The 22,284-nt window shown below is 32.4% G+C and overlaps 3 protein-coding genes and 1 long non-coding RNA gene across 10 annotated transcripts; 2 read left to right on the top strand and 2 right to left on the bottom strand.

Moving 5' to 3' along the window:
* Window positions 1–1,515: 1,515 nt before the first annotated feature.
* Window positions 1,516–2,538, bottom strand: LOC134263470 (uncharacterized). The gene is made up of 2 exons (XM_062745819.1): window positions 2,189–2,538; window positions 1,516–2,025 (listed from the first exon to the last, which is right to left on the bottom strand). The coding sequence occupies exons 1-2, from the start codon at window positions 2,249–2,251 to the stop codon at window positions 1,531–1,533; spliced, it is 558 nt and encodes a 185-aa protein (XP_062601803.1). The 5' UTR covers window positions 2,252–2,538; the 3' UTR covers window positions 1,516–1,530.
* A 2,233-nt stretch (window positions 2,539–4,771) lies between these two features.
* LOC134263471 (uncharacterized) lies at window positions 4,772–6,203 on the top strand. The gene is made up of 4 exons (XM_062745820.1): window positions 4,772–4,900; window positions 5,061–5,319; window positions 5,453–5,904; window positions 6,050–6,203. The coding sequence occupies exons 1-3, from the start codon at window positions 4,838–4,840 to the stop codon at window positions 5,707–5,709; spliced, it is 579 nt and encodes a 192-aa protein (XP_062601804.1). The 5' UTR covers window positions 4,772–4,837; the 3' UTR covers window positions 5,710–5,904; window positions 6,050–6,203.
* A 3,659-nt stretch (window positions 6,204–9,862) lies between these two features.
* LOC134263480 (uncharacterized) lies at window positions 9,863–14,024 on the top strand. Of its 7 annotated transcripts, none has more exons than XR_009991270.1 (7): window positions 9,863–10,137; window positions 10,672–10,815; window positions 10,980–11,073; window positions 11,190–11,357; window positions 11,500–11,597; window positions 12,174–12,320; window positions 13,054–14,024. XR_009991270.1 is itself a non-coding variant. In XM_062745833.1 (7 exons), exons 3-7 carry the CDS (start codon window positions 11,023–11,025, stop codon window positions 13,073–13,075), a joined length of 486 nt encoding a protein of 161 aa, XP_062601817.1. In that variant the 5' UTR covers window positions 10,144–10,281; window positions 10,672–10,815; window positions 10,980–11,022; the 3' UTR covers window positions 13,076–14,024. The 7 variants fall into 7 exon arrangements, 2 of the variants coding, with proteins under 2 accessions (XP_062601817.1, XP_062601816.1); XR_009991269.1 differs by having other exon boundaries at window positions 9,864–10,256; XR_009991271.1 differs by lacking the exon at window positions 9,863–10,137 and adding an exon at window positions 10,144–10,281 and having other exon boundaries at window positions 11,494–11,597.
* Window positions 13,924–21,658, bottom strand: LOC134263481 (uncharacterized). The gene is made up of 8 exons (XR_009991274.1): window positions 21,569–21,658; window positions 19,525–19,593; window positions 19,149–19,289; window positions 18,643–18,757; window positions 16,556–16,802; window positions 16,102–16,241; window positions 14,648–14,843; window positions 13,924–14,464 (listed from the first exon to the last, which is right to left on the bottom strand). It is a non-coding gene; the product is annotated as an uncharacterized LOC134263481 (long non-coding RNA).
* Between the last annotated feature and the right edge of the window lie 626 nt (window positions 21,659–22,284).

The following is a 22,284-nucleotide window of genomic DNA, read 5'->3' on the forward strand; positions in this document are numbered from 1 at the left end:
CCATCTATTAATGTATCACTATAAATCTTTTTATCATTGCAAGATGCATTTAGATCCTTAAAAAGATTAAATTAAAATACATTCCGATTTCGCCCCACGTTGAGGTAGCAACTTCAATACCCAATTCTCAAGGTCTTGTCATTTGATACTATTAAATCATCATCATCAAAGTTAAGTGATTAGACATTTAGAATAAGATTAATCTTCAAATAATGCACCCTCCCGAAGTTGAAAGGGGGTTGAAGCGATTTTTCATCTTTTTTATAATCCTCGAAATTGATCCGTGAGTTTCTTTTCATTATGTAATCTTTTCGGATTCCAGAACCACCTTGGTCCCTGCTCTCTGCATGCCGTGACGTCACTATCCTTAGATTTCGTTGCCATGTTGCTTCAAATGAAAAAGAATGTTCTCATTGTGTTAGAGTCTTTGCAGGTGAAATATCTTGCTTCCATTAACATCAGAACTCGCTTCATGTCGTGAGAGTATTTGGAATTGTTATTTTCCATAAGAAAACTCAGAAATGAATTTCGATTTTCATCTCACCATTTTGATCTCTTTCTTGTTATGACCTGATAAACCAATCCATCAATTACTTGAAAAAAGTGAAGGTTAAGGTGTCGCTGTGACCCAGTGACGACAGAGGATATAATCTTTACTTACACTGATAACGAAATCAACGGCAGTCATTGTTCCTATGTTGAGATCATTTTTATTACACCTGCATAAATTTCATGACTCAAGAAGATATACCTGTATGACTGAAATTAAATGCACTGTTCCTATACTCCTTACCAAGACAGACGGTGTTCTGCATATCAAATACATTTATGGCTGAAATATGATTCATTGTTTGTTTTCCTCTCTATTCATTATGTAATAACAGACAGATAGGGACGTGTTTCTGCGAAGAGATTTTCATTACGTCTTTCCCACGACCTATAATCATTAGCATATATACAGCATAATATGTTTTTATCCGGTTTAAAGAATATGCTGGATTAATACATTAACATTTTGAATTTCTAAAGAAATAAAATTAAAATGCTTCATACATGCATTTGTTCGTCGTATATCTTCTTCTGTTATTTAGAATTCTTGAAGTATTATAGCATTTTTATAATTAATTAAACAATATATGACGTACACCAAATAATCCTTCTTGGTACGCCAAGACTTTTCCTCTATAATGTACTTCATATTCCCCAACAAAAATACTATTATGGTTAACCATAGTGATATTTTTGAGGGTTTGAAAACTATAATGACACTTTGATTTACAAAAGCGTAAACTTTGCAAACTTTGATTTACTATAATGAATTTGATTTGATTTACTTTAGTGATCATTTTGACGCTTTAATGATACCTTTGTAATTTTTGTAAATTATTGTTAACATAAAATAGTAGTTTTTCTTAGAGTTTGCATAATGTATTATAAAAGAAATAAATCCTACGTTTGCAACTAGATTAAAAATGAAATAATTTTTTTTTTTAAATTTTATTTAAATATACGCAATTGATTTCTTCGAATTCATGTTTTATCGATTACATCTGAATTTGACGCCTTTGAATTTTGTAAATATTTCTTCGACTGCTTCCAGAGTCTTATATTTTTCATGAGAATCCCATGATACTTTGCGTCATCAAGTTCGTCTTCCTCCAACAGAGAACTCATCAGTGGTATAGCACTTCCTTTTCCGTTGAAAGACGAAGATAGCGGAAATGAGGGGGTTGATTCCGCATTTAAATCTTCCATTGAGTCCATGGAACCATTGTTGTCTATTTCGTCATCGACAACTAGAGGTTCACTTCCATATCTGACCAATGGGTTTCTGAGATTACACATGACGTCATCATGAGCTCTCTTCTTTAGATATTTGAGAGCTGGGCGTTTCTTTCCTGAACAACTAAAGGTAGCACTCCTTGCAATGGGATTTCTCGTTCTTGGATTCGTGATTGATGTTATGGCACTATTGATGGCTAAAAGTTGTTTCATAAGCTTGACATCTTGATTCCGTATATCCTCCTAAGAAGGGAGAAAAAAAATAAAATTATACCAAAAAAATGTAATACATTAATTTTCTTGTCCTTATCTGAAATGAAAATGTCCTATATTTTGATCACAGAAATACATTGCAGCGACAAAAGCACACAAAGGGTTAAAACCGAAAGTAAGAATAGTTACTTACCAAGTCCGATTTAAGCCGTGATAAAGCTTGTGTTATTCTATCTACGGATGAGTCTTTCTCCATTTCCTTGTGTAAAATCAAGTGGAATTCCACTATCGTTTGACGACTTTCGACTTCTGATCAGAAAATTTTCTTGGGCGACACCAATATAGGATGTTTTCATTTAAACAGGAGAGATCACATGCATTTACCGGTATATTCGTAACATCCATTTAATCAGACATTTTATGTGGTTTATATGTCTCCTCTTCGATCAGTAAATTTTTACCTTTACTGTATTTTATTAGAGGTTTCCACACGGCTGAGTAAACATACATTACAACAGTTGAACTTTTTATCAATTTATTATGCAGACTTTCAAAAATGTTTAATGACGAATGAATAGTGATGAAGATTTATCATGTATTTGCCAATCATATCGTAAGCCGAGCAGGCTTGACCAAACAAATGCTCAATAATTTATCTCAAGTGCCAAAAGCTTTCCTTTTTATACGAAGAAAAGTAGGATAAATTCTTCACCTTCTAAAAAGCTGTAAATAAAAATAGGGGTACGTCTGATGGTTTCAAATGGACATAGCGTTGTTAAAATTTTATGTTTAATGCAGGTCAATATATCTTGTAAGCTCTTAAGATGATTTATTCTCTACAAAGGGATTTTTCTTTTCTAGCGTAGTAGTACATGCACATGAAATTGTATTCCGTGTTAATAAATACAGATAACACATAAAACATTTATAAAAAATATCAACCAAATTAAATGCCCTTTGTTTCCTTTTCGCAGAACAATGTGCAAACTGCTTCTCGTCAAAGCGTACCTTATAAGAAAAAAATAATTAACAAGTTGGCAATTCATAATCCAACACAAAGTGCATTCCATAAACAACCAAAGAAGCATTCAATAGTTCATCTAATCAGTAGATATGAACTGCAAAGCACCGAACTCAGATGACTTCAACATTATATTTAAAGTGCTTATAATTACTGAGAAACACATTTAAAGATCATAGTCTGTCCTTAACTTAGTGTATTGTTAATGTATGAATTTCTGAATACTTTTTTCCACGTATCTTTAGTGCATCATATGATACGATTCTGATTTGTCAATTTCTTAAAGAAAAGCAATAATTAGATGAGTTTATTTATTGAAAAAGGCACATTGCTTTTTTTCTCACTTATTTACTAGTATTAACTACATAGATGTTACAACAAACATTTGTTTCACAAAATACACAATTGTTAAATAAACGGTAACATTTTGATAACAATACATTGAGAAAGTCACAGAAGTGTCTTTTCTTCATTCTTCCCCCTTTTTTGTTTCTTCTTTTATAATTTATTTTCCTTCATTTTCTCTGTTAAAAAATAAATACCTGAGGTAATTTTCATTTCAGATAACTTTTCTTTATATACCAATTTTTTTTTATATTGTTTAGGACTTTTCATCAAAATTGACCATCAGGGAAAAAAGATTATTCTGTATTTAAAAATGACAATGATACATATAAATTTTTTTATTTTTGAAAACAAATGCAGATGCAAGTACATAGCCAATAGTAAAACGATTTCAAGACTTGACCTCTTTTTTCTGTTAAAATCTCACACCAAAATCTAAGTTACAATAAACAAAATATTAATCATTCCCTCTGGTGAATTCAGGTGGAAATTAAGAATAATCCTTCCTTTCTCCAGAACCTGATGTATGTCAAGATTCATCAGCAGTGGCAATGGAATAAATTAAAAATTCAAAATAGAATTAGTCATAACAAATGTAATCTACATCAAAATCTGTGAAATGGAACTCTTTTTCACTTCAAAAAACGTGAAATGACACAGGTTACGCGCAAACTTTGCATGATGTTGATATTGCTGAATTCAGAATTAGGTCAACTTTGGTGATCAAATTACTTTTATATGACCTTTAGCATTGAAATATATTGTTACTTATAGGGAAATATGAAAACAAATAAAACATTACCTGTACGCGTATTAAGACTTTAAAAGAACTTATTTGAAATATAGGGAAATATTAATTTAATTTTTATATTATAAACTAGTATATGAATTTGCACCTATGAACCCAGTCATTTCTTTTTTCGACACTAGTATCACAATTTTATGTCCTTGTTTGATTTGGTGTATTATGAAGCCAATTTGTGGAATGAACGGCCTTCTATGTAAAAATGAATGTTTAACTGGAAAAAGAATAAAGATTGAGATTAGTATCTTCCCAAGATAATGTGCTGAATTGTAGATCAAGGTACTTTAAACTCCTAATAGCTAAGTGTATTTAAGATGAAAAAATATTTATGTTTATAATGATTTTACCACTCCTTGAGTACTAGTACAGAAATGATATTTGTTTTTTGTGCTAAGGTCACCTGGCATACATAGAAGTCCATAATTCACATAAGCTAATTGTCTCGTGCACTTTATGACTACCTATATTTAATTTTTGGGTTGTTAAGTTTGACAACAAACAAAGTGGGCTGGATGAATCACGTGATATGTGGAAAAGATCTAGAGAGACCCGTCAATCAATTTTAAAAACGAGACAGGTCCCTGCTATAAAATCTCTTGACACCTTTGAAATAAGGTTAAAACTCTGTAAACTGTACTCGTGCAAATACGTTTTCAATCAAACGGTGAAACATGGAGAAAGATTCATCTCTAGACAGAATTACTTTAGCGCTTTCAAAATTAAAGACAGAATTGGTGAGTAAAGATATGAGATATTAAATCTTTGAACATAGATTTATCAAACATTTTAAAGATTAAAACATTTCTTTTTCATTTTTAAAATGCAATTAAAAAATTTCTGTCATGAAGCAAAAAAATAATATATATTTTTATCATTATTCATTTCATTGTTCAGATGGAAATGAGACATCAGGATGTGAAGCTGATGAAGCAGTTAATTTCAATTAACACAACTATTGGATCCATGGCAAACACAAGACATAGGAATCCTGTTCTTAGAAGTGCCAGCTTTGGTTCCCTGAAGCGGACGAGTACAGAAAGGATCAACAGCAGCAGAAATAGACCCGGAGAGATGATGTGCCTAAGAAATCCCCTTGTCCGACATAGAAGTGCTCCAATCATGGTTGATGACAGAAAAGATGAACAAAATTCAGGTGTGTATAATTTTTTTTTATAATTTTATTGGAGCCACTTCTTGTGTCTTATAATGTATTAAAATAAAGTTCAACAGCTTTCATGTTTTATATTTGACAATATTTGTTATTAATAATCATTTTTCTTCAACAGATATGGGCAGTTTGGAAGATGTTGGGGCTAGCAGATCGTCTGATTCAGAGAATGATCTTGCATCACTGTGTAGTTCCGCATCATCACTCGTATCAGCCAATCAGGCCTCGCCCCCGCCGTATCTGCGACCGCTTCCTGAAGAGGAGGACACGGACGAGAAGATGTATTACGGAATCTTAATGAAAAACATTAAACTCTGGAAATATTCTCAGGAGTCTATTAATAGCTCTGAAAGTGACAGCTCCTTTGACAGCTAATAAAAAATGACTTCATTAGCAAATTTAATTAATGTGGTTTTGTATGTCGGAAGTGACTCATGTGCAATATTGACAGGAGTAGACAATAATATAATGTTTTGAACGTCTTACTTTCTCCAACCTCTATCATCAAAGTGGGATTTTGCCCATCGAACAACAGCTATTCATCCTTTTTCTGGAAACATTAAGGTGCAGGTATGCAATGGATACAAATATTTATTTCCTTGATCAAGGATTGCTTAGAAATAAGGCAATTTTGAAATATATCGTATAGGTTTTTTTTAAATTGTAAGAAAAGATTAAACAATAGATTTCTAAGATATGATATTATCTTTTTCAGAATGGAATAACGAAGCCTCGTCAAGAAAAAATTGTGAAGAGGGGAATGAATGTGTTAAGACAAAGCACCAAACGTCTTCCTAATACTCATTCTTGAAAATATGTGCAATACTGTGATAAAAATCAGAACTTTTTGTATCAATATGTGTGTGTTACTACGCAAATAAAAATTCCAAATATAAATATTAGTTTAATCATTTTTAAATCTGGGAAATCTTTACAATTTCAAAATATATTCAAGTATACATATGGCATGGAATATATCAAATATAAGTACATTTATCATTGAAATGGACTGTTTTAGAGGCTTCTCTGCTTCTGATTTGTATTGTTTGAGTAGACTTTTGAGCTTGAATGGTGTTCGTTATCTTAATATATTTAATGTTAAAAATTTGGTACATCAGGGAAATTCTAGAATTCTAACAGACTTAACAAGAATGAAAGTTTGGCAGATCTGACAGATCAACAGTCTAGTTAATACTTTATAGCTGATACCAAGTTTGTTACAAACTTTGATCATAAAAGATCGATCTGAGTTGAAGATACTAGAACAAATTTTATTATTATAGGGTGAGATAGACAGTGGCTGAGATACTGATCATAGAGAATACTTTAACAACTGATTAGAATCAACAGAGAGTCAAACATCAAAACTCTAATTTGAAAATTTGAACTTATTTGAGATTAGTATGTGATCCTTCTCCTGTAAACTGGTCATTGTTCTACATTACTTAAAGGTGGTATGATCTATCGGGGAAAAAATACACGGCTTTATTATTTTTTGAAAGAAATTTTGAATTCCCTTAACCTGCAAACTGTATAAAATGGAGAGATATAGTAAATGTTAAGTTACAGAAGATTTCTTAACTATAAGGAAAGCACTCTGTAAAAGAGAAAAGCATGCGTCCTATACAGGGTTATAACTAATACTAATAATTTTGCAGCAGAGATCAAATTTATTATTACTTGTAATAATAACTACATACAGATTACCATATACGAACGTGAATGTATTGTAAGCTGGAATAAAATACGTGCACATTTTACACTATGAAAAGCAAAATCATTCGATATATATGCAATTAAAAGTTGTTTTCTTATCTTCACAATTACTTTTTAAATCTATAATATGAATTTGGTATAAAAGCCAAAAAAAAAAAATGTACTGACGCAAGTCTGTTATTTATTGCATTGAATTATACATTAAAAATTTCCGGTTTTATGCAACAAGTTTTTTTTTTTTTTTTTTTTTTTTTTTGTGATTTTTATCTTCAATTATGTTGAAAGGCAGCCGCCCAGTCTGTTGAATCGTTTAGTAAATATTTGTAAATTGATACCTACAAATATTGACTTCTGTCCGGTACGCATGGGAAAGGCAAATGTTCATTCAGTAAATTCATTTCAGAAAATAGCAACTTGGCATTGATCCAAATTATTTTTCAAAGCAGTGTTTCCTCTTTATTTTGACTAGCCATAAAACTGTTAGATCCTATTCCCCCTAAAAAAAAGAGTTGTTTAAGAAAAAAAGTATATGTAATAAAAACCAAATTTATGCTTAATTATAACATTTTAATTATCAACTTCTCTTATAAATACAGTGATATACTCTTTTCACCAGCATGTAGGGTTTATATCTCTCAATGATTGATTTGATACACAAGAGCATGCTCTACGTATAAACAATTTATGAAACGAGATAAGTTATTGACACACAAGTTGATGAAACAAGAATATCAGCTGTCTCGTTTTAAGTCATCATTTCGTAAGTTCCATGGGCGATACAATGACCCTGTTCGCAAATTCACTTATCATTTCGTCAAATGTTGAATGTTGTTTTTCATACTATTGGGTTATTATTTACACACTGAATTGTCCATGGATTTTCCGTTAATTTCCGATCATGAAAAGGAGCACACGGCGGGTGTTACCGGTCGGTGAGGGATACTAACTCCTCAGTGGCACCTGATCCCATCTCTGTTTGTCCGTGTTTGCTGTGCTGCCGAATTTTATTTTTCAATGGACCTTTTAGATTGAATATTTTTCTTTATCATCATTATATTTCATTGGAGATATAAAGAATGTGTTTGAAAGTCTTCCGTTTTCATTTATTTGTTGCGATTTTTTAAATAACCAAAGGAATTTTTATTCAACAAAGTAAAGCTTGTCAATTTTTTACGCATTTTAGATTGTTTAAAATTGTATAGGTAAACAATTTACCTTAATATTATTTCAAACACTACAAAGTAGAATTAAAATGCGTGTAATTGGTACACGTTAGCATGATTTAATTGACATTTATTAAAATAAATTTGACATGATCAATATTTTAAATCAGAAATTTAATGATTTAATTTAAAGGTTTTGATATATTATGATTGCAGTACCTGGTGCATCAGATAAAAACATGTCACACTTCATCATAAATTCCGCAGATAGCATCGTCTATCACGGTGCCTTTCTTCTTTAAATTAGTCTATATAAACACGAACTCCTTATTCTGAATTGAATTAAATTCTGTCATCAGTAAATGCATCAAAGTGTATGAAATAATACCAAAGTAAACACATCAAGGACGATTAGGTTTTTTTAATACCCTTGCTTTAATTGGATAGTTTGATCTGATTATCTTTTATCAAGCCGTCAAGAATTTGTGTCTAAATTTTTCCTTATAAATTGAATTAATACATATCTTTTAGAATTTTCCATTGGTGCAAAATGTTTCTGTCGAGTGTTCATTATTTAGTTTTATCAATATCATCATTTTCACATTTAATAAATGATTTATAAAGGTTTTTTTTCCATGATGGTCGGTTCTATAATGTATTATAATGAAAGTTTGTTATACATATTTAGAATATAAACATAAGATAAGATATGCAGCTGATTTGTCAATTTTCAATACTTGCGCCTTTTAAAGTAATTTCCAAGTTTTATGTATACAGAAAAGTACTTTTTAAAGTTAAACAGTGTTTTACTTTGATTTTTTTTTAAATATAAAAAATCATCCATAGAAATTAACCCACTTTATATAAGATATGTCTGAATACAAATATAAAACTATAACGCGACTAAGTTTGTTTTTGTAAATCTTAAAGGAAATAATTGAATAAAAGATGAAGAATGAATGGAAACTTAGAAACACGCCTTTGAATAAGGAAGACTTAATTTAATTTTTAACGTGTATGTGTAATTATTAGGCAAAAATTGAAACAAATACATGTATTTAATATTAATACGCTTTTATACGTTTTTTCATACGTTTTTTGTATAAAATATGCATATATTATGTCTTTCAATGTTATTGAAAAGAATAAGTAAACTTCCCAATAAGACACAAAACAGATCTTCTTTCAAGGATATGGCATGTCAAACGTTGCAATATTTGATAATCTTGTGATGTATATTCAAAATCTTGTGATGTATGTTCGAAATCTTGTGATGTATATTCAAAATCTTGTGATGTATATTCAAAATCTTGTGATGTATGTTCGAAATCTTGTGATGTATATTCAAAATCTTGTGATGTATGTTCAAAATCTTGTGATGTATATTCAATATCTTGTGATGTATATTCTAAAACTTGTGATGTATATTCTATAATCTTGTGATGTATGTTCGAAATCTTGTGATGTATATTCTATAATCTTGTGATGTATATTCAATATCTTGTGATGTATATTCAATATCTTGTGATGTATATTCGAAATCTTGTGATGTATATTCTATAATCTTGTGATGTATGTTCGAAATCTTGTGATGTATGTTCGAAATCTTGTGATGTATATTCAAAATCTTGTGATGTATGTTCAAAATCTTGTGATGTATATTCAATATCTTGTGATGTATATTCGAAATCTTGTGATGTATATTCTATAATCTTGTGATGTATGTTCGAAATCTTGTGATGTATATTCGAAATCTTGTGATGTATGTTCGATAATCTTGTGATGTATATTCGAAATCTTGTGATGTGTGTTCTACAATTCAGTGATGCGTGCAATAAAATTGCATGACGCAACAGAAAAGTAAGGACAATTTTCATTGGTTAGAAATAACGAAAGTAGCTGAAGCGTCGGGAAAACCATGCAGGTGAGAAAAAACACAATCATCAGTTTGTTTATTGCAGCACTTATTACGAGCTGCACGAGTGTTGTTCCTGGTGACATGATGGAGATATTTCGGCCTGCTAGGGAAAAAACTCAGTAAACGTAGATATATTGACAAAATTTGTAGGTACTTGTAACGATATGTCACGATGCTGCATTGTCAGATACAGTAGGCCTATTTATACATGCATGCTAAAAAGTTAAATCTCGTAGTAATCAATATAGCAGAAGAATAATGAAGAGTACATACTACAAAATCTGAGCAATTTGTAGCAAGATTAATTTTTGTTTAACAGCTGTTTTTATTACATTTTATTTCGTATTATTACTACCAAATACTGCTACCGTTTGTTAATGTTATGCACATGGTTATCTTGTACTTGCAAGTAAATGAAACATTTAAAAAAAAATAATGAAAAAATAAGTCTTTTAGGCTATTTGATAATAACATGCTAAATGAACAGGTTTTGCTTTTTAATTCTCCTTCACTCAGTCTTTGTATAATGTATATTTTTAGACGAGCTGATCGCCAACCAGGAGATCAGAATGATCGCATCTGCTCCTGCCACTTTAAGGATGGTAAGAAGGAGGGGGACCCTGCATATTTTGCATGGAATGAAGGAAAGGCCATGGATTTCTCTGATCCTGAATGTACAAAAAGGTGAAATTATTTTTCAAAATGTGACCGACATCTTGTTTTTGGATGGTGGGTGGGTGGAGTTTAATTGAGAATATTTTACTAAAAAACTTTAAAAGGGTACATGTATAAACAGAGTAGCTTACAACTGAATAAAAAAATAATTCAAGTTTAATTATTTTACAAAGGAGGAAAAAACTCAAAAGTTAGGAGTCCCTGTCATCTTCACAGATGGACCAGTTGCAGATTCCACAAGCACCAAAATGTCAAGATCAAGAAAAAGTAAAGCTCATTTAAAACACCAATGATGACAAATGACCAACACTGAAACATTTTCAATAATTTTTAATAATATATAAAGTTCTTTTAACTGTACATGATTTACAATATATTTTCAGTTGATATCAGAGCACAACTACTCAGTATCCTGCACATTTAACTGTACTCAAGAAATGCAGCGCCTCTCAACAGAAATACAACTGGAAAAGGAATTGCTTGCCCTAAAAATAGAGTCTAGTAAAAGGAAGCCAATATCAATCCACGATATTAAATACAACAAAGAGAAGGTACATTTAAAGGAATTCCAATTGTGATTTCCTATTTCCTAACAATTTCAGTTACTGTAATAAAAACTTGTTGCCATTGAGGGATGAACATCTTAGATTGACTGTTATGTAAACATATTTTGTTATTATTTGGGAGTGTTAGGTCTCTGATCAGCAGGGGCATTTTCTCTATATAAGAAGAAAATGGAGACTCCCTACCCACCCGATGTATTTTGTCGGACAGTTTTCTGTACATTGCAGGTAAATTTTTTATTTATTAACTTTCCAGCCTCTTATTGTATAGTACATTTTGGGGTTTGAAGTCAGTTTTTGCTTTTCTTTAATTTTTAAAAAAAATTATTTAAATTCTCCTTTTCTTAGAATAAAATTCAAAAAGTAGCTTCTGATTGTAAAGTATAAGACTACAGACATTGAACTTTGATTTGTTATCAAAAGGATTGATTTAAACTTGTCTAAATTAATTGTAAACAAAAATAAAAGGGGGCACCTGCTATTTCTTTAAGCGTTTTTCACTGGGGGGTGGGGAAACTTTTTTGTACATACTTGAGCAATAGGAGGGATTAGATAAGAATCAATTAGTATATCAGAGTCTTAAATAATATCCTTTGCATAAGCATAAAAAAATTCTATATCAGTCTTTTTAAAACCTTTGAATTTTGCTTAATTAACTACGATTTATCCAATTTTGGAGCTTTTTACCTAATTCTGGGTAGAATCCACCCTTATGAAATTATTGACTCAATTTTGACTTAATATCACTTTATTAACATTAAAGCACAAAAACAATTCATTGTACAAATATTTTATTTCTTACAGTCACCAATATATCCAAATATCATCACCGGCCCAGACGTCATTCACTCCTTTGAATTGTGCTGGTAGCAGTAAGGTGTCATCATTTGAGATGGTCACAGTATCCAATACACTGAAGTCACAGGACTCAAATTTCATACATGTTCACAGGTAGGTGTATAGTCTTTGAAATTACCACAATTGACTAATTCTGGGACAGGTAAGTATGTAAGTATAGGAATGAGAGCACCAAATCCCCGGATGCACACATGGCTTTGTTTGTTATGGAACATTAAACCGAATACTGAATGGGTAGGCGTTACGCCATTGGCTGAAATCAGGTATTTAATTGTTTTCATTTTAAAGTAAAATTAATGACCTTTGAAATAAATAATGGGATGAGGGAATATTACAGAAACTATAGAAATGCCAGGGAAGATTTTAGGAGTGGGGGTTGATTTTTTATGCCGCGTGTTCTTTACTGCGAATCTCTAAAAGTTGAAAATAACTGCAATTTTGACCTATAAACGCCATGGTGGGACCATGTATTTTTTTCAGTATTTTTTGTTAGGGCTTAGAACAAAGTTTGAAATGATGCTAAAGATTTTTCTGAAATTGTCATAGTAAAGTACTGAGAAGGCCTAAGGTTTGTATGGAGTTCTATGGGAAAATAATTAGTGGACTTTTCCCTATACAAGATGCTGTCTGATGGCGTAGTGTAGAATGTAGCGTAGAATGTTTTCCAAGTCAGCTTAAATGCAAAGGTTTGTTTTAAAATTTATCATAATGACTTGCAAAAATTTAATGCATTTAAATTTATTGTATTCTTGAAAGATTGACTGTAACACAATTTTTTTACACAATTACAAATAATCAAATTAATTTGTTTCCAACTTTTTTTCAGGGTCTCTGCCAAAATCTTTTGAGGATTTTTCCTCTGCTAGAGCATCCATGGATGCAATTGAAACAATCCAGGACATCCCAACACATATGGATAATCAGGCCATGGCCTACAGTATGTACAAAAGTTGCCATACTTTTAAAGCAGTAACTTGCGTGCCTCCAAATGGTGCACTTACATTTTGCTCCATGCTGTACCCAGGTTCTTCTTCTGATGTAGCTATTGTACGTCACAGCCAAGTTTTACGAAAGTTCAAAGCTGGAGACCTTATTTTGGTGGTCAAAGGTTTCACCATTCATGACCAGTTGCCCCAGGGTGTCTGCTTAATTATAAAAGCTCTTTTATCGACACGAGGCCAGTTTACCATACAAGAAGCAGCACTGTGTTACAAGATTGCTAAAGCACTTATTCATGTGGAAAGAGCCAACGAGAGGATAAAGAATTACGAGATTCTCCGTCACATACCATCTACTTACAGACCAATCTCAACAAAAATATTTCAACTCTGTTCTTGTCTTGTAAACTTGCAAGCTCCACTTTTGAAAGAAATTACTTAAAGATACATGTACTTATTATAAATTTGCATTGGCGTGTGACAGTATACACTAAACAGTGAAGATATTCATACCAAAGTGCAAGGGATAAGCAAATTTTGATTTGTTATCAATGTCAATGGTTATATTTGTTAACTTTGTAGTATGTTGTAATACATATACTTCAGAAAATGAAAATCCCTTTTGTTAGCATGGATTTATTACAAGAATGTTTGGCAATTCCATTCTTCATTTGACAATATAATTTGGAAGAGGGTTTACTTATAATTTTAAATCTCTAGTTTAAAGTATATTTACCTTTAAAGCACAACTCAACAAATTCATGTTTTCAACAATTTATCTATTAAGAAAGACCAAAATGTTACATTTTCACTTTGAGAATAACATCTTCAATTCATTAATAAAATGATTCTAAATTTTGATATTCTTTTTTTATGTAGTACATAGATTTTATTAATCATCATTGCTATTTAAAATAGTCTTATAAGCCAGAAGTTTTATGATGGATTGTGACATATCATATCATACATTTATGAGACTTAGGAACATTCAACACATTTAACATGATTACCCATTTTCCATTGTTAGAAAATTCTAGAGGTACAAAACTAAGTGTCAAGAAGTTCAAACCAGAACTCAATTTTCCATCAGTGCTGGAATGAAAATGTTAATGTAGAAATCTATCAGCTTTGGAACATTTGCTGTCCATTCAATGTCTTTTACTATTCTAATCACAATGCAGTCTACTCTTGTCCACACAATTAAGTCGCAGAATGTTTTGTTACATATGTGTAGCTGGCCTTGAATTTGATGATAGTATGGGTGACTGGTTTTCAGGCACAGGGTATCTTGTTTAAGATCTAAAAAAAAAATCAAAAAACACTTAAGTTGTGTTATACCAGTACATATCCCCTCCTTTTTCAATATCTTCATACCATATTGAACAGCTGCACTTGTAAATTAATACATGTTTTGAAATCATTTACTCACCAAGATTTTTAATTTCAAAGTACTGGACAATACAGATTTTTAATGTTATTTACCTATGAAAAATCCTTCAAATTTTGTGCCCCATCTGCTACTGTTGAAGACGATGCTGTATATGGACACTTCACCTCTACAATGTTAGGAATGGCGTCTTTGGCTTCTGGAGTTTGATAAAATACACTGCATGTTGGTGGTCGAACAACTAAGCCATCAGGTGAAGCTCCCAACACTCCGGATTCATGCAACCATATCCTTTTCAGAAAAAATTATAATACTACTGAATGCAAACAAACCATAATACAATTGATTTTGTAATGCAAACAAAGTCTAAGTAGAGCTTTTATAATCCTTCCACTTCAAAAAGCAAATTTTCTGGAATATGTTGGTAACTGAATATTTATGCCCCGCCATGAATATGGCCGGGGCATATAGTGTTTGTCATGTCCGTCTTCCGTCCTTCTGTCCTTCCGTCCCACTTTGTGTTTAGCTCTGTTCAAAGCTAAGTTTCAAAGAAACTATCCAAGATATTTTCATCAAACTTCATATGCTGATAGATATTGATGAGAGCTATGCAACTGCATTAACATTTTTTGACCTTGACCTGACTTTTTTTAAATAGTGTTTAGCTCAGTTTTAAACATACCATTCAAGATGGTGTTATCAAACTTTACATGTTGATACAAACTTGCATAGATGATGCATCTAGAGATGAACACTACCGGACATGCTTCGGATGCTGGATCTGACCTACATTTTCCAGATGAGTGACCAAATTAAACTTTTTGGAGCAGGTCCATTCTTAAGGAACTGTAAGCCCTACTTAGACCAAACTTGCTTGGATGATGCATCTAAGGATGGACACTACCAGACTTGCTTCGGATGCTGGATCTGACCTACATTTTCCAGATGAGTGACCAGGTTGAAGTTTTTGGAGCAGATTTATTCCTAAGGAACTATCAGCCCTACTTAGACCAAACTTGCATGGATGATGCATCTAGGGATGGACACTACCGGACTTGCTTCGATGCTGGATCTGACTTACATTTTCATTCCCAAGTAACTATAAGCCCTACCTAAACCAAACTTGCATGGATGATGCAGCTAGGGATGGACACTACCAGACTTGCTTCGGATGCTGGATCTGACCTATATTTTCATTCCCAAGTAACTATAAACCCTACCTGAACCAAACTTGCGTGGATGATGCATCTAGGGATGGACACTACCAGACTTGCTTTGGATGCTGGACCTACATTTTTATTCCCAACTAACTATAAGCCCTGCCTGAACCAAACTGATCAAATTTTATACATGTACAAATTTCATGTTGCTTTACTAATATATCCTCGGCGGGGCATTCATGTCCTATGGACATATTTCTAGTTTTTTTTTACAATTAGACTTCAGTAATTGATTTCTGTTTGTCACCAGGATAAGTCCTGTTATTTGTTTTGACACAATGAATGTTAACATGTCAGAGATTGAAGGAATATTATTTTGTGCTGTATACCTGACTGCTCTACAGCTGCATCTAAGTCCTTTTCATACTTTCTCAAAGCATCATCTTCATGAGTGATACCCCATGCAACAGCCTTGATGGACTCCAGATTGTAAGCCGACATCAGCTGTTTCTTCAGTGACAATGTCAATCTGGAGAAGAAAATATGATTTTTGGTTATTAATCTTATATTTCCTGCATCTTTATGTACAAATATCTAGTCATTACAGTCGAACCTCATTATCTCAAACTCAATGAGACCAAGAAAAATGTTGGAAATATCCGTGGATTCAAGAATAACACATAAATAGTTATCAAGAATAAAATGTCCCAGTCTTTTATAAATGGTTTGGACTTCAAAATTACTGTGACATATCCATGAAATATGAGATAATGGGTTTGAGATAACAAAGTTTGACTGTAATTTTAAAAGTCTTTTTCGCAAAAATTTAATCACACGTCTTACCGCCTTTGCTTAGAACTGAGAACTGCACCAAAGTTGGAAGCTGATATGCTATATTTCCTTACAATCGACCACATTGGGTTGTTTCGTTGCCAATGCAGCTCTTTTAATGGATTCAGGGATAATGCATGCTGTAACCATACCATAGGGGTATCAGAATGAACATACTCTGGTGATGTTAACAGGTCTTCAATGAGAGGTACAGGTGGACCAGGTTCACATGGCTCTGGTTCAAGAATCCAATTCAATGCTGAAAAATTTCATTACTTGTGTCATTCTCAAAAATATCATCCATAATATCCATATCACATATACCAAGTATTTATATAAGAGTCCATACATTTCATTTTAGTGAACACTGTCATGGGTTTTTGTAATGTATGCATTACATATCAAATTTACAACTCACTTGCATATATTTGTTCAGAATTGTTCCTGTATATAATTTTGCACAAACATGTAAAAATTGGTGCAAATGTACAATTAATATTTACTTAATTATTTACAAGGTTTCATAATGACAGAGTATTTAAATAATAGAAGAATGATCTGATAATTCGCAAGAATATGAAACAAAATATTTTTTTTAATGCAATTGAATAATTTATTTTTCCTTTCAAAAATGTATGCTCATGTACAAAAATGCTATCATATTTATAATATTGTCTTTCCAATTATTCAAAGGTTGTTATTAATATTTATTGCATAATATGTTCAAAAATTGGGCAATATACATAGCCAACTATATTATACTCCTCATCTTTGTACATTTGTTCACAATTAAAATTAACCATCGTTCAGTAACAAAATAACAGTTTCATAATACTCGTAATATAAAAATCAAATCAAACTTAAATAACAACAATAGTGACACCAAAATCATAACTTCCTTCTTATATTTTACCAATAAACCTTCCAAGGTGCAAAAAACACTGGTCACTTTCATCAAAGGGTCGGTTTAAAGCACTTCAAATATGAAGCAAATTTTTTAACAACTGATTTATTTATATTTGATGATTGATCATTTTTAAAAAAAAAAAAAAAACCAAGAGGCCCATGGGCCACATCGCTCACCTGAGCACTGTGGCTAGGAAAAAGTAAAAATTGGTTTTCTATTGAAAAGTTTAAATCCAAAAGTAGTCCCTTGACCAATCATGGCTTTGCTTTTCTTGAGAAGGTTATTTTTAAAGAATTTTCCTATATATTTCTATATAAAATTTGGTCATCCTTTGTGGCCCCGTCCTACCCCCGGGGAACATGATTTGAACAAACTTGAATCTACACTACCTAAGGATGCTTCCATATAAATATGATCAATCAGGGTTTTGCTGTTCTTGAGAAGAAGATTTTTAAAGATTTTTCCTTTATATTTCTATGTAAAACTTTGATCTTCCATTGTGGCCCCGCCCTACCCCGGGGGTTATGATTTGAACAAACTTGAATTGACACTACCTGAGGATGCTTCCATATAAATAGGATCAATTATGGCTTTGTCATTCTTGAGAAGAAGATTTTTAAAGCATTTTCCTATATATTTTTATGTTAAACTTTGGTCAGCCATTGTGGCTCCGCCCTACCCCCGGGGGTCATGATTTGAACAAATTTAAATCTACACTACCTGAGGATGTTTCTCCATAAGTTTCATTTTTCCTGGCACAGTGGTTCTTGAAAACAAGATTTTTAAAACATACCATCAAATTTTCATTAATTCCCAATTATCTCCCCTTGAATGAGGGTGTGGCCCTTTATTTGAACAAACTTGAATCCCCTTCACCCAAGGATGCTTTGTGGCAAGTTTGGTTGAAATTGGTCCATGGGTTCTAGAGAAGAAGTCGAAAATATGAAAAGTTTACAGACAGACAGATGGACAGACAGACAGACAGACAAACAGCTAGATAGACAAAATGTGATCAGAAAAGAGCTAGAAATGAAACATTCCTCACCACAAAAGCCAGAAGAATATAGGGACCACCACCAGTAACATGTTTCTGGGAAGAAACAAACCATGCAGAGATAAATATCAATAGTCCTGAATCTTCGATGCAGGACCAAGTACGAGAATTGCTACAAACACTACTCCGGAGACTTACCTATTATCCTATGATGTAACGTACTTTGTCCACTGCAGCTGGTTCCCTCATAAGCTGGTAGTGAGGACAGTTCAGGATGTCCTGTCAACTTTATTCCTCAACTTCCTGTCTTGGACTGAAAAGCAATAAGTGGAAATCTTTAGTGTTGCCTAGTGACTTTGAATTAAAAAGAAAGTTTTTAGATTGTGAAGGGGGGGGGGGGGTACTGATGTTGTGCATTTTAATTAAATGTACGAAATCTGTATTTCACAGTTTAATGCATTCATGTATTTTGTGAATTGTCTTAGGATTCATGTAATAATTGTTGCTATGTATTATTAAGCACTAAATCTATTCAACTGCATGTGTAAATGGGGAAAATGTGGATATGTAAATGATGTATAATTGCAATGTGTAAAATGTGACATTTTCTTATATGAGGGAGTCTGTTCATGTAATTTTTTTTTCATTAATTATTTTATTTATCTTGATAAAATTATTTCAATTAACAATATTGTTTTTCTTACCAGTCTGATGAACTCAACAAAGGTTACAGAGGTGAATGGTAGAAATATGGGTATTACAGGTGTCAAAACTCTTCGTTGATGACAGACTGCATGCCGCACTGTAAAATCACCATTTTGGATCTTTAAAAGGGGAGGCTACTCCTGAAATCAAAGAAATTGTCATAAAAATGAGTAACCTGATTTTCTTTAGGTCTCACACAAGGAAATAATTTCACTATATGTTACTATATAGCTTTAATTAAATAAATTAATTAACTAGACTCTCAGCAGATAATTCATGAATGAGAAAAAAGATTAATGCTTAGACAAAATTTGAGATCAGAAAAAATATACCCCTTATGCAGCTTTTAAGAAAGAAAATTGAGACTAAACATACCTATACCCCGAAATACACATGGGCAAACAGCCAACACACCATCAAGGAAGTTACATCGATCATGCGTACCTAAAAAAAAAAGAGTTCCCTTTGATTCAGTGGCACAATTCTGCTGATATGATATTCCTAGTGCATGAGTCCAACATTAAAACTGTAGACCTACGTAAAGTTCATGAAAAAAGAAAAGAAATATTATTGTCTCTATATACATCATACATAGAACTACATTTGTTCATTTTGATTGGCTATCTCCTTGCATAAGACCTTTAAGGGGTAATTTTATGATATTTACCATGTGCACTGATTGCCATAAAACTAAAGAAAAAATACCAGCCTTACAAAGTCACTTAACCATGACCTTTGACATACCTTACTAAGAATACCCTGGACAATTTGGTTTAACTTAAGACTTCTGAATTTCTAAATGCAGGTTTTGATAAATTAACCATTTAATATAGTACTTATGAGCTCATAAAACTGTCCTTTAAAACTGTATGATAAAGAGTGTAAAAACTTTGAAACATGTTTGGAAAGTATTATCACACATGTGATATGGGATAAAATATCACCACAGAAAGATCAAAGAAAATCACTGCAGATATGCGACAATAATTCTTATCATTGTTTATTGTATGTCAAGTCTAGAATATGATATATCATTACAAATATTATGATTTTTTGCCGGGCACATTGCTCGTAGAGCAATGCTCAGCTATAGCGACGGTGAGCAACAGAAAATGCTGCTTCTTCACCGCCAAATTGAGTTTACGAGTAAAAGTATGGTACGTGACCAGCCGCTGTTGAGAAAACAAAATCACCTTAAGAAATAGTAAATTGAATATTTTTATCATAATATTAAATTGTTTCATATTTTTTCCTGGCTCCTTTGACTAATATTTTACAAAGTAATTCAACGGGTGAGAAAGGTTTTCACCAGGTATCCCTGTCTGCATCATATTCTATAAACAATATAATTAAAATTAGATGTTAGATCGGCTCGCATACTCAACACACTAACATCTAACAAGTCATCCCATTGAGGGTCACGTAAGAGGTTAAATTCGGAACGCCTCAAGATTTATTTGCTTCAACAATATATGATGATTTTGCCAGCTGCGATTTGATTAATTGATAGAATTTGACCTCTGACGTGACCCTCAACGGGATGTTGTTAGATGTTAGTGTAGTGAGTATGCAAGCGGATCTAACATCTAATTTGAATTAGATTGACTCTATAAATAAAGGTTGTACTATCAGGCTAACACAAATGCAGGGAACATCATTAATGACTTGATGCAAATCTCACCGCTGAGGACACATCAGTGCAGAGACGTTTGACCTTAATCTTGCTGCATCGGTGTTTATTTACTTCTGTTTGTATATAAAACCGGATTACTCCAAAACGATACGTGATAAATATTTTTCGCTGTTAATTTCTAGCTATATTTTATTTTATTTTTAAAACTATTTAATATTATACATGCCATTGAGATATTTTTGTGTGTATTACATATTCTCTAAACGTCTGAACGTGATTTTAAACTGTCACCACAGTCCTTGTTCATTATCCTGTAAATGAGCCCGGCTCAATACATTTACTATGAAAATAATTGGACAAATTTGTGAATGACAATATTCAATGATGCATAGCAATTAATCTTTTCCTGACATTCACCTTCCCCTAAAAATTTGTCGTGTTATTTATTTATTTATTGCAAAGTCGTCCCTGGACTAGTGCTACGGTCAATGCAGCTGCAATGGGCCATGCAATTTCGAACCCTGCGTGGTGAGAGTTTGTCCCGAGACACAGTTAGATTATTCTAACTAGCACCAATATAGAATAAATCATACCGATTAATCAACATCACTACAATATGAGGACGTAAAAATAGGATAAAACATCCTTTAGTCCAGCAATAACTGAATAAGCCACTAAATTGTTTTTGATGTACCTTCAAACAAATCAAATTAATGTTCTTGATTCACACTTTTCACGTTATGACTGACTTAGTGCTTCTTGATACCAAAACAATTTTTCTATTACCTATAATTTTGACTTTAGGTTGAATTCGCCAATTTCATGCTTGCGAAGTTGTGTCAATGTCATGTGTGCATTACGACCGCTCCGGCTACTTTCGTTATTTCTAACCAATGAAAATTGTCCTTACTTTTCTGTTGCGTCATGCAATTTTATTGCACGTGTAATGGTTAGGGCCGTGGATATCGGCCTGGATAGCTCAGTAGGTAGAGCACCTGACTAGTGATATAGGGGTCCCGGGTTCGATTCCCGGTCCAGCCACGCATCACTGAATTGTAGAACACACATCACAAGATTTCGAATATACATCACAAGATTATCGAACATACATCACAAGATTTCGAATATACATCACACGATTTCGAACATACATCACAAGATTATAGAATATACATCACAAGATTTCGAATATACATCACAAGATATTGAATATACATCACAAGATTTCGAATTACATCACAAGATTATCGAACATACATCACAAGATTTCGAATATACATCACAAGATTTCGAACATACATCACAAGATTATAGAATATACATCACAAGATTTCGAATATACATCACAAGATATTAAATATACATCACAAGATTTTGAACATACATCACAAGATTTCGAATATACATCACAAGATTTCGAACATACATCACAAGATTATAGAATATACATCACAAGATTTCGAATATACATCACAAGATATTGAATATACATCACAAGATTT

The sequence above is a fragment of the Saccostrea cucullata genome, unplaced genomic scaffold, assembly GCF_032062105.1.
Source record: "Saccostrea cucullata isolate Sc308-1 unplaced genomic scaffold, CSIRO_AGI_Scuc_v1 ctg2297, whole genome shotgun sequence".
Taxonomy (NCBI): domain Eukaryota; kingdom Metazoa; phylum Mollusca; class Bivalvia; order Ostreida; family Ostreidae; genus Saccostrea; species Saccostrea cuccullata.

Bases quoted from the DNA above. Each gene is read 5' to 3' on its own strand.
- LOC134263471 (XM_062745820.1), top strand. From the start codon at position 4,838: ATGGAGAAAGATTCATCTCTAGACAGAATTACTTTAGCGCTTTCAAAA. The intron at 4,901-5,060 runs GTGAGTAAAGAT...TTCATTGTTCAG, and splicing joins CAAAATTAAAGACAGAATTG to ATGGAAATGAGACATCAGGA. The intron at 5,320-5,452 runs GTGTGTATAATT...TTTCTTCAACAG, and splicing joins AAAAGATGAACAAAATTCAG to ATATGGGCAGTTTGGAAGAT.
- LOC134263470 (XM_062745819.1), bottom strand. From the start codon at position 2,251: ATGGAGAAAGACTCATCCGTAGATAGAATAACACAAGCTTTATCACGG. The intron at 2,026-2,188 runs GTAAGTAACTAT...CTCCCTTCTTAG, and splicing joins CACGGCTTAAATCGGACTTG to GAGGATATACGGAATCAAGA.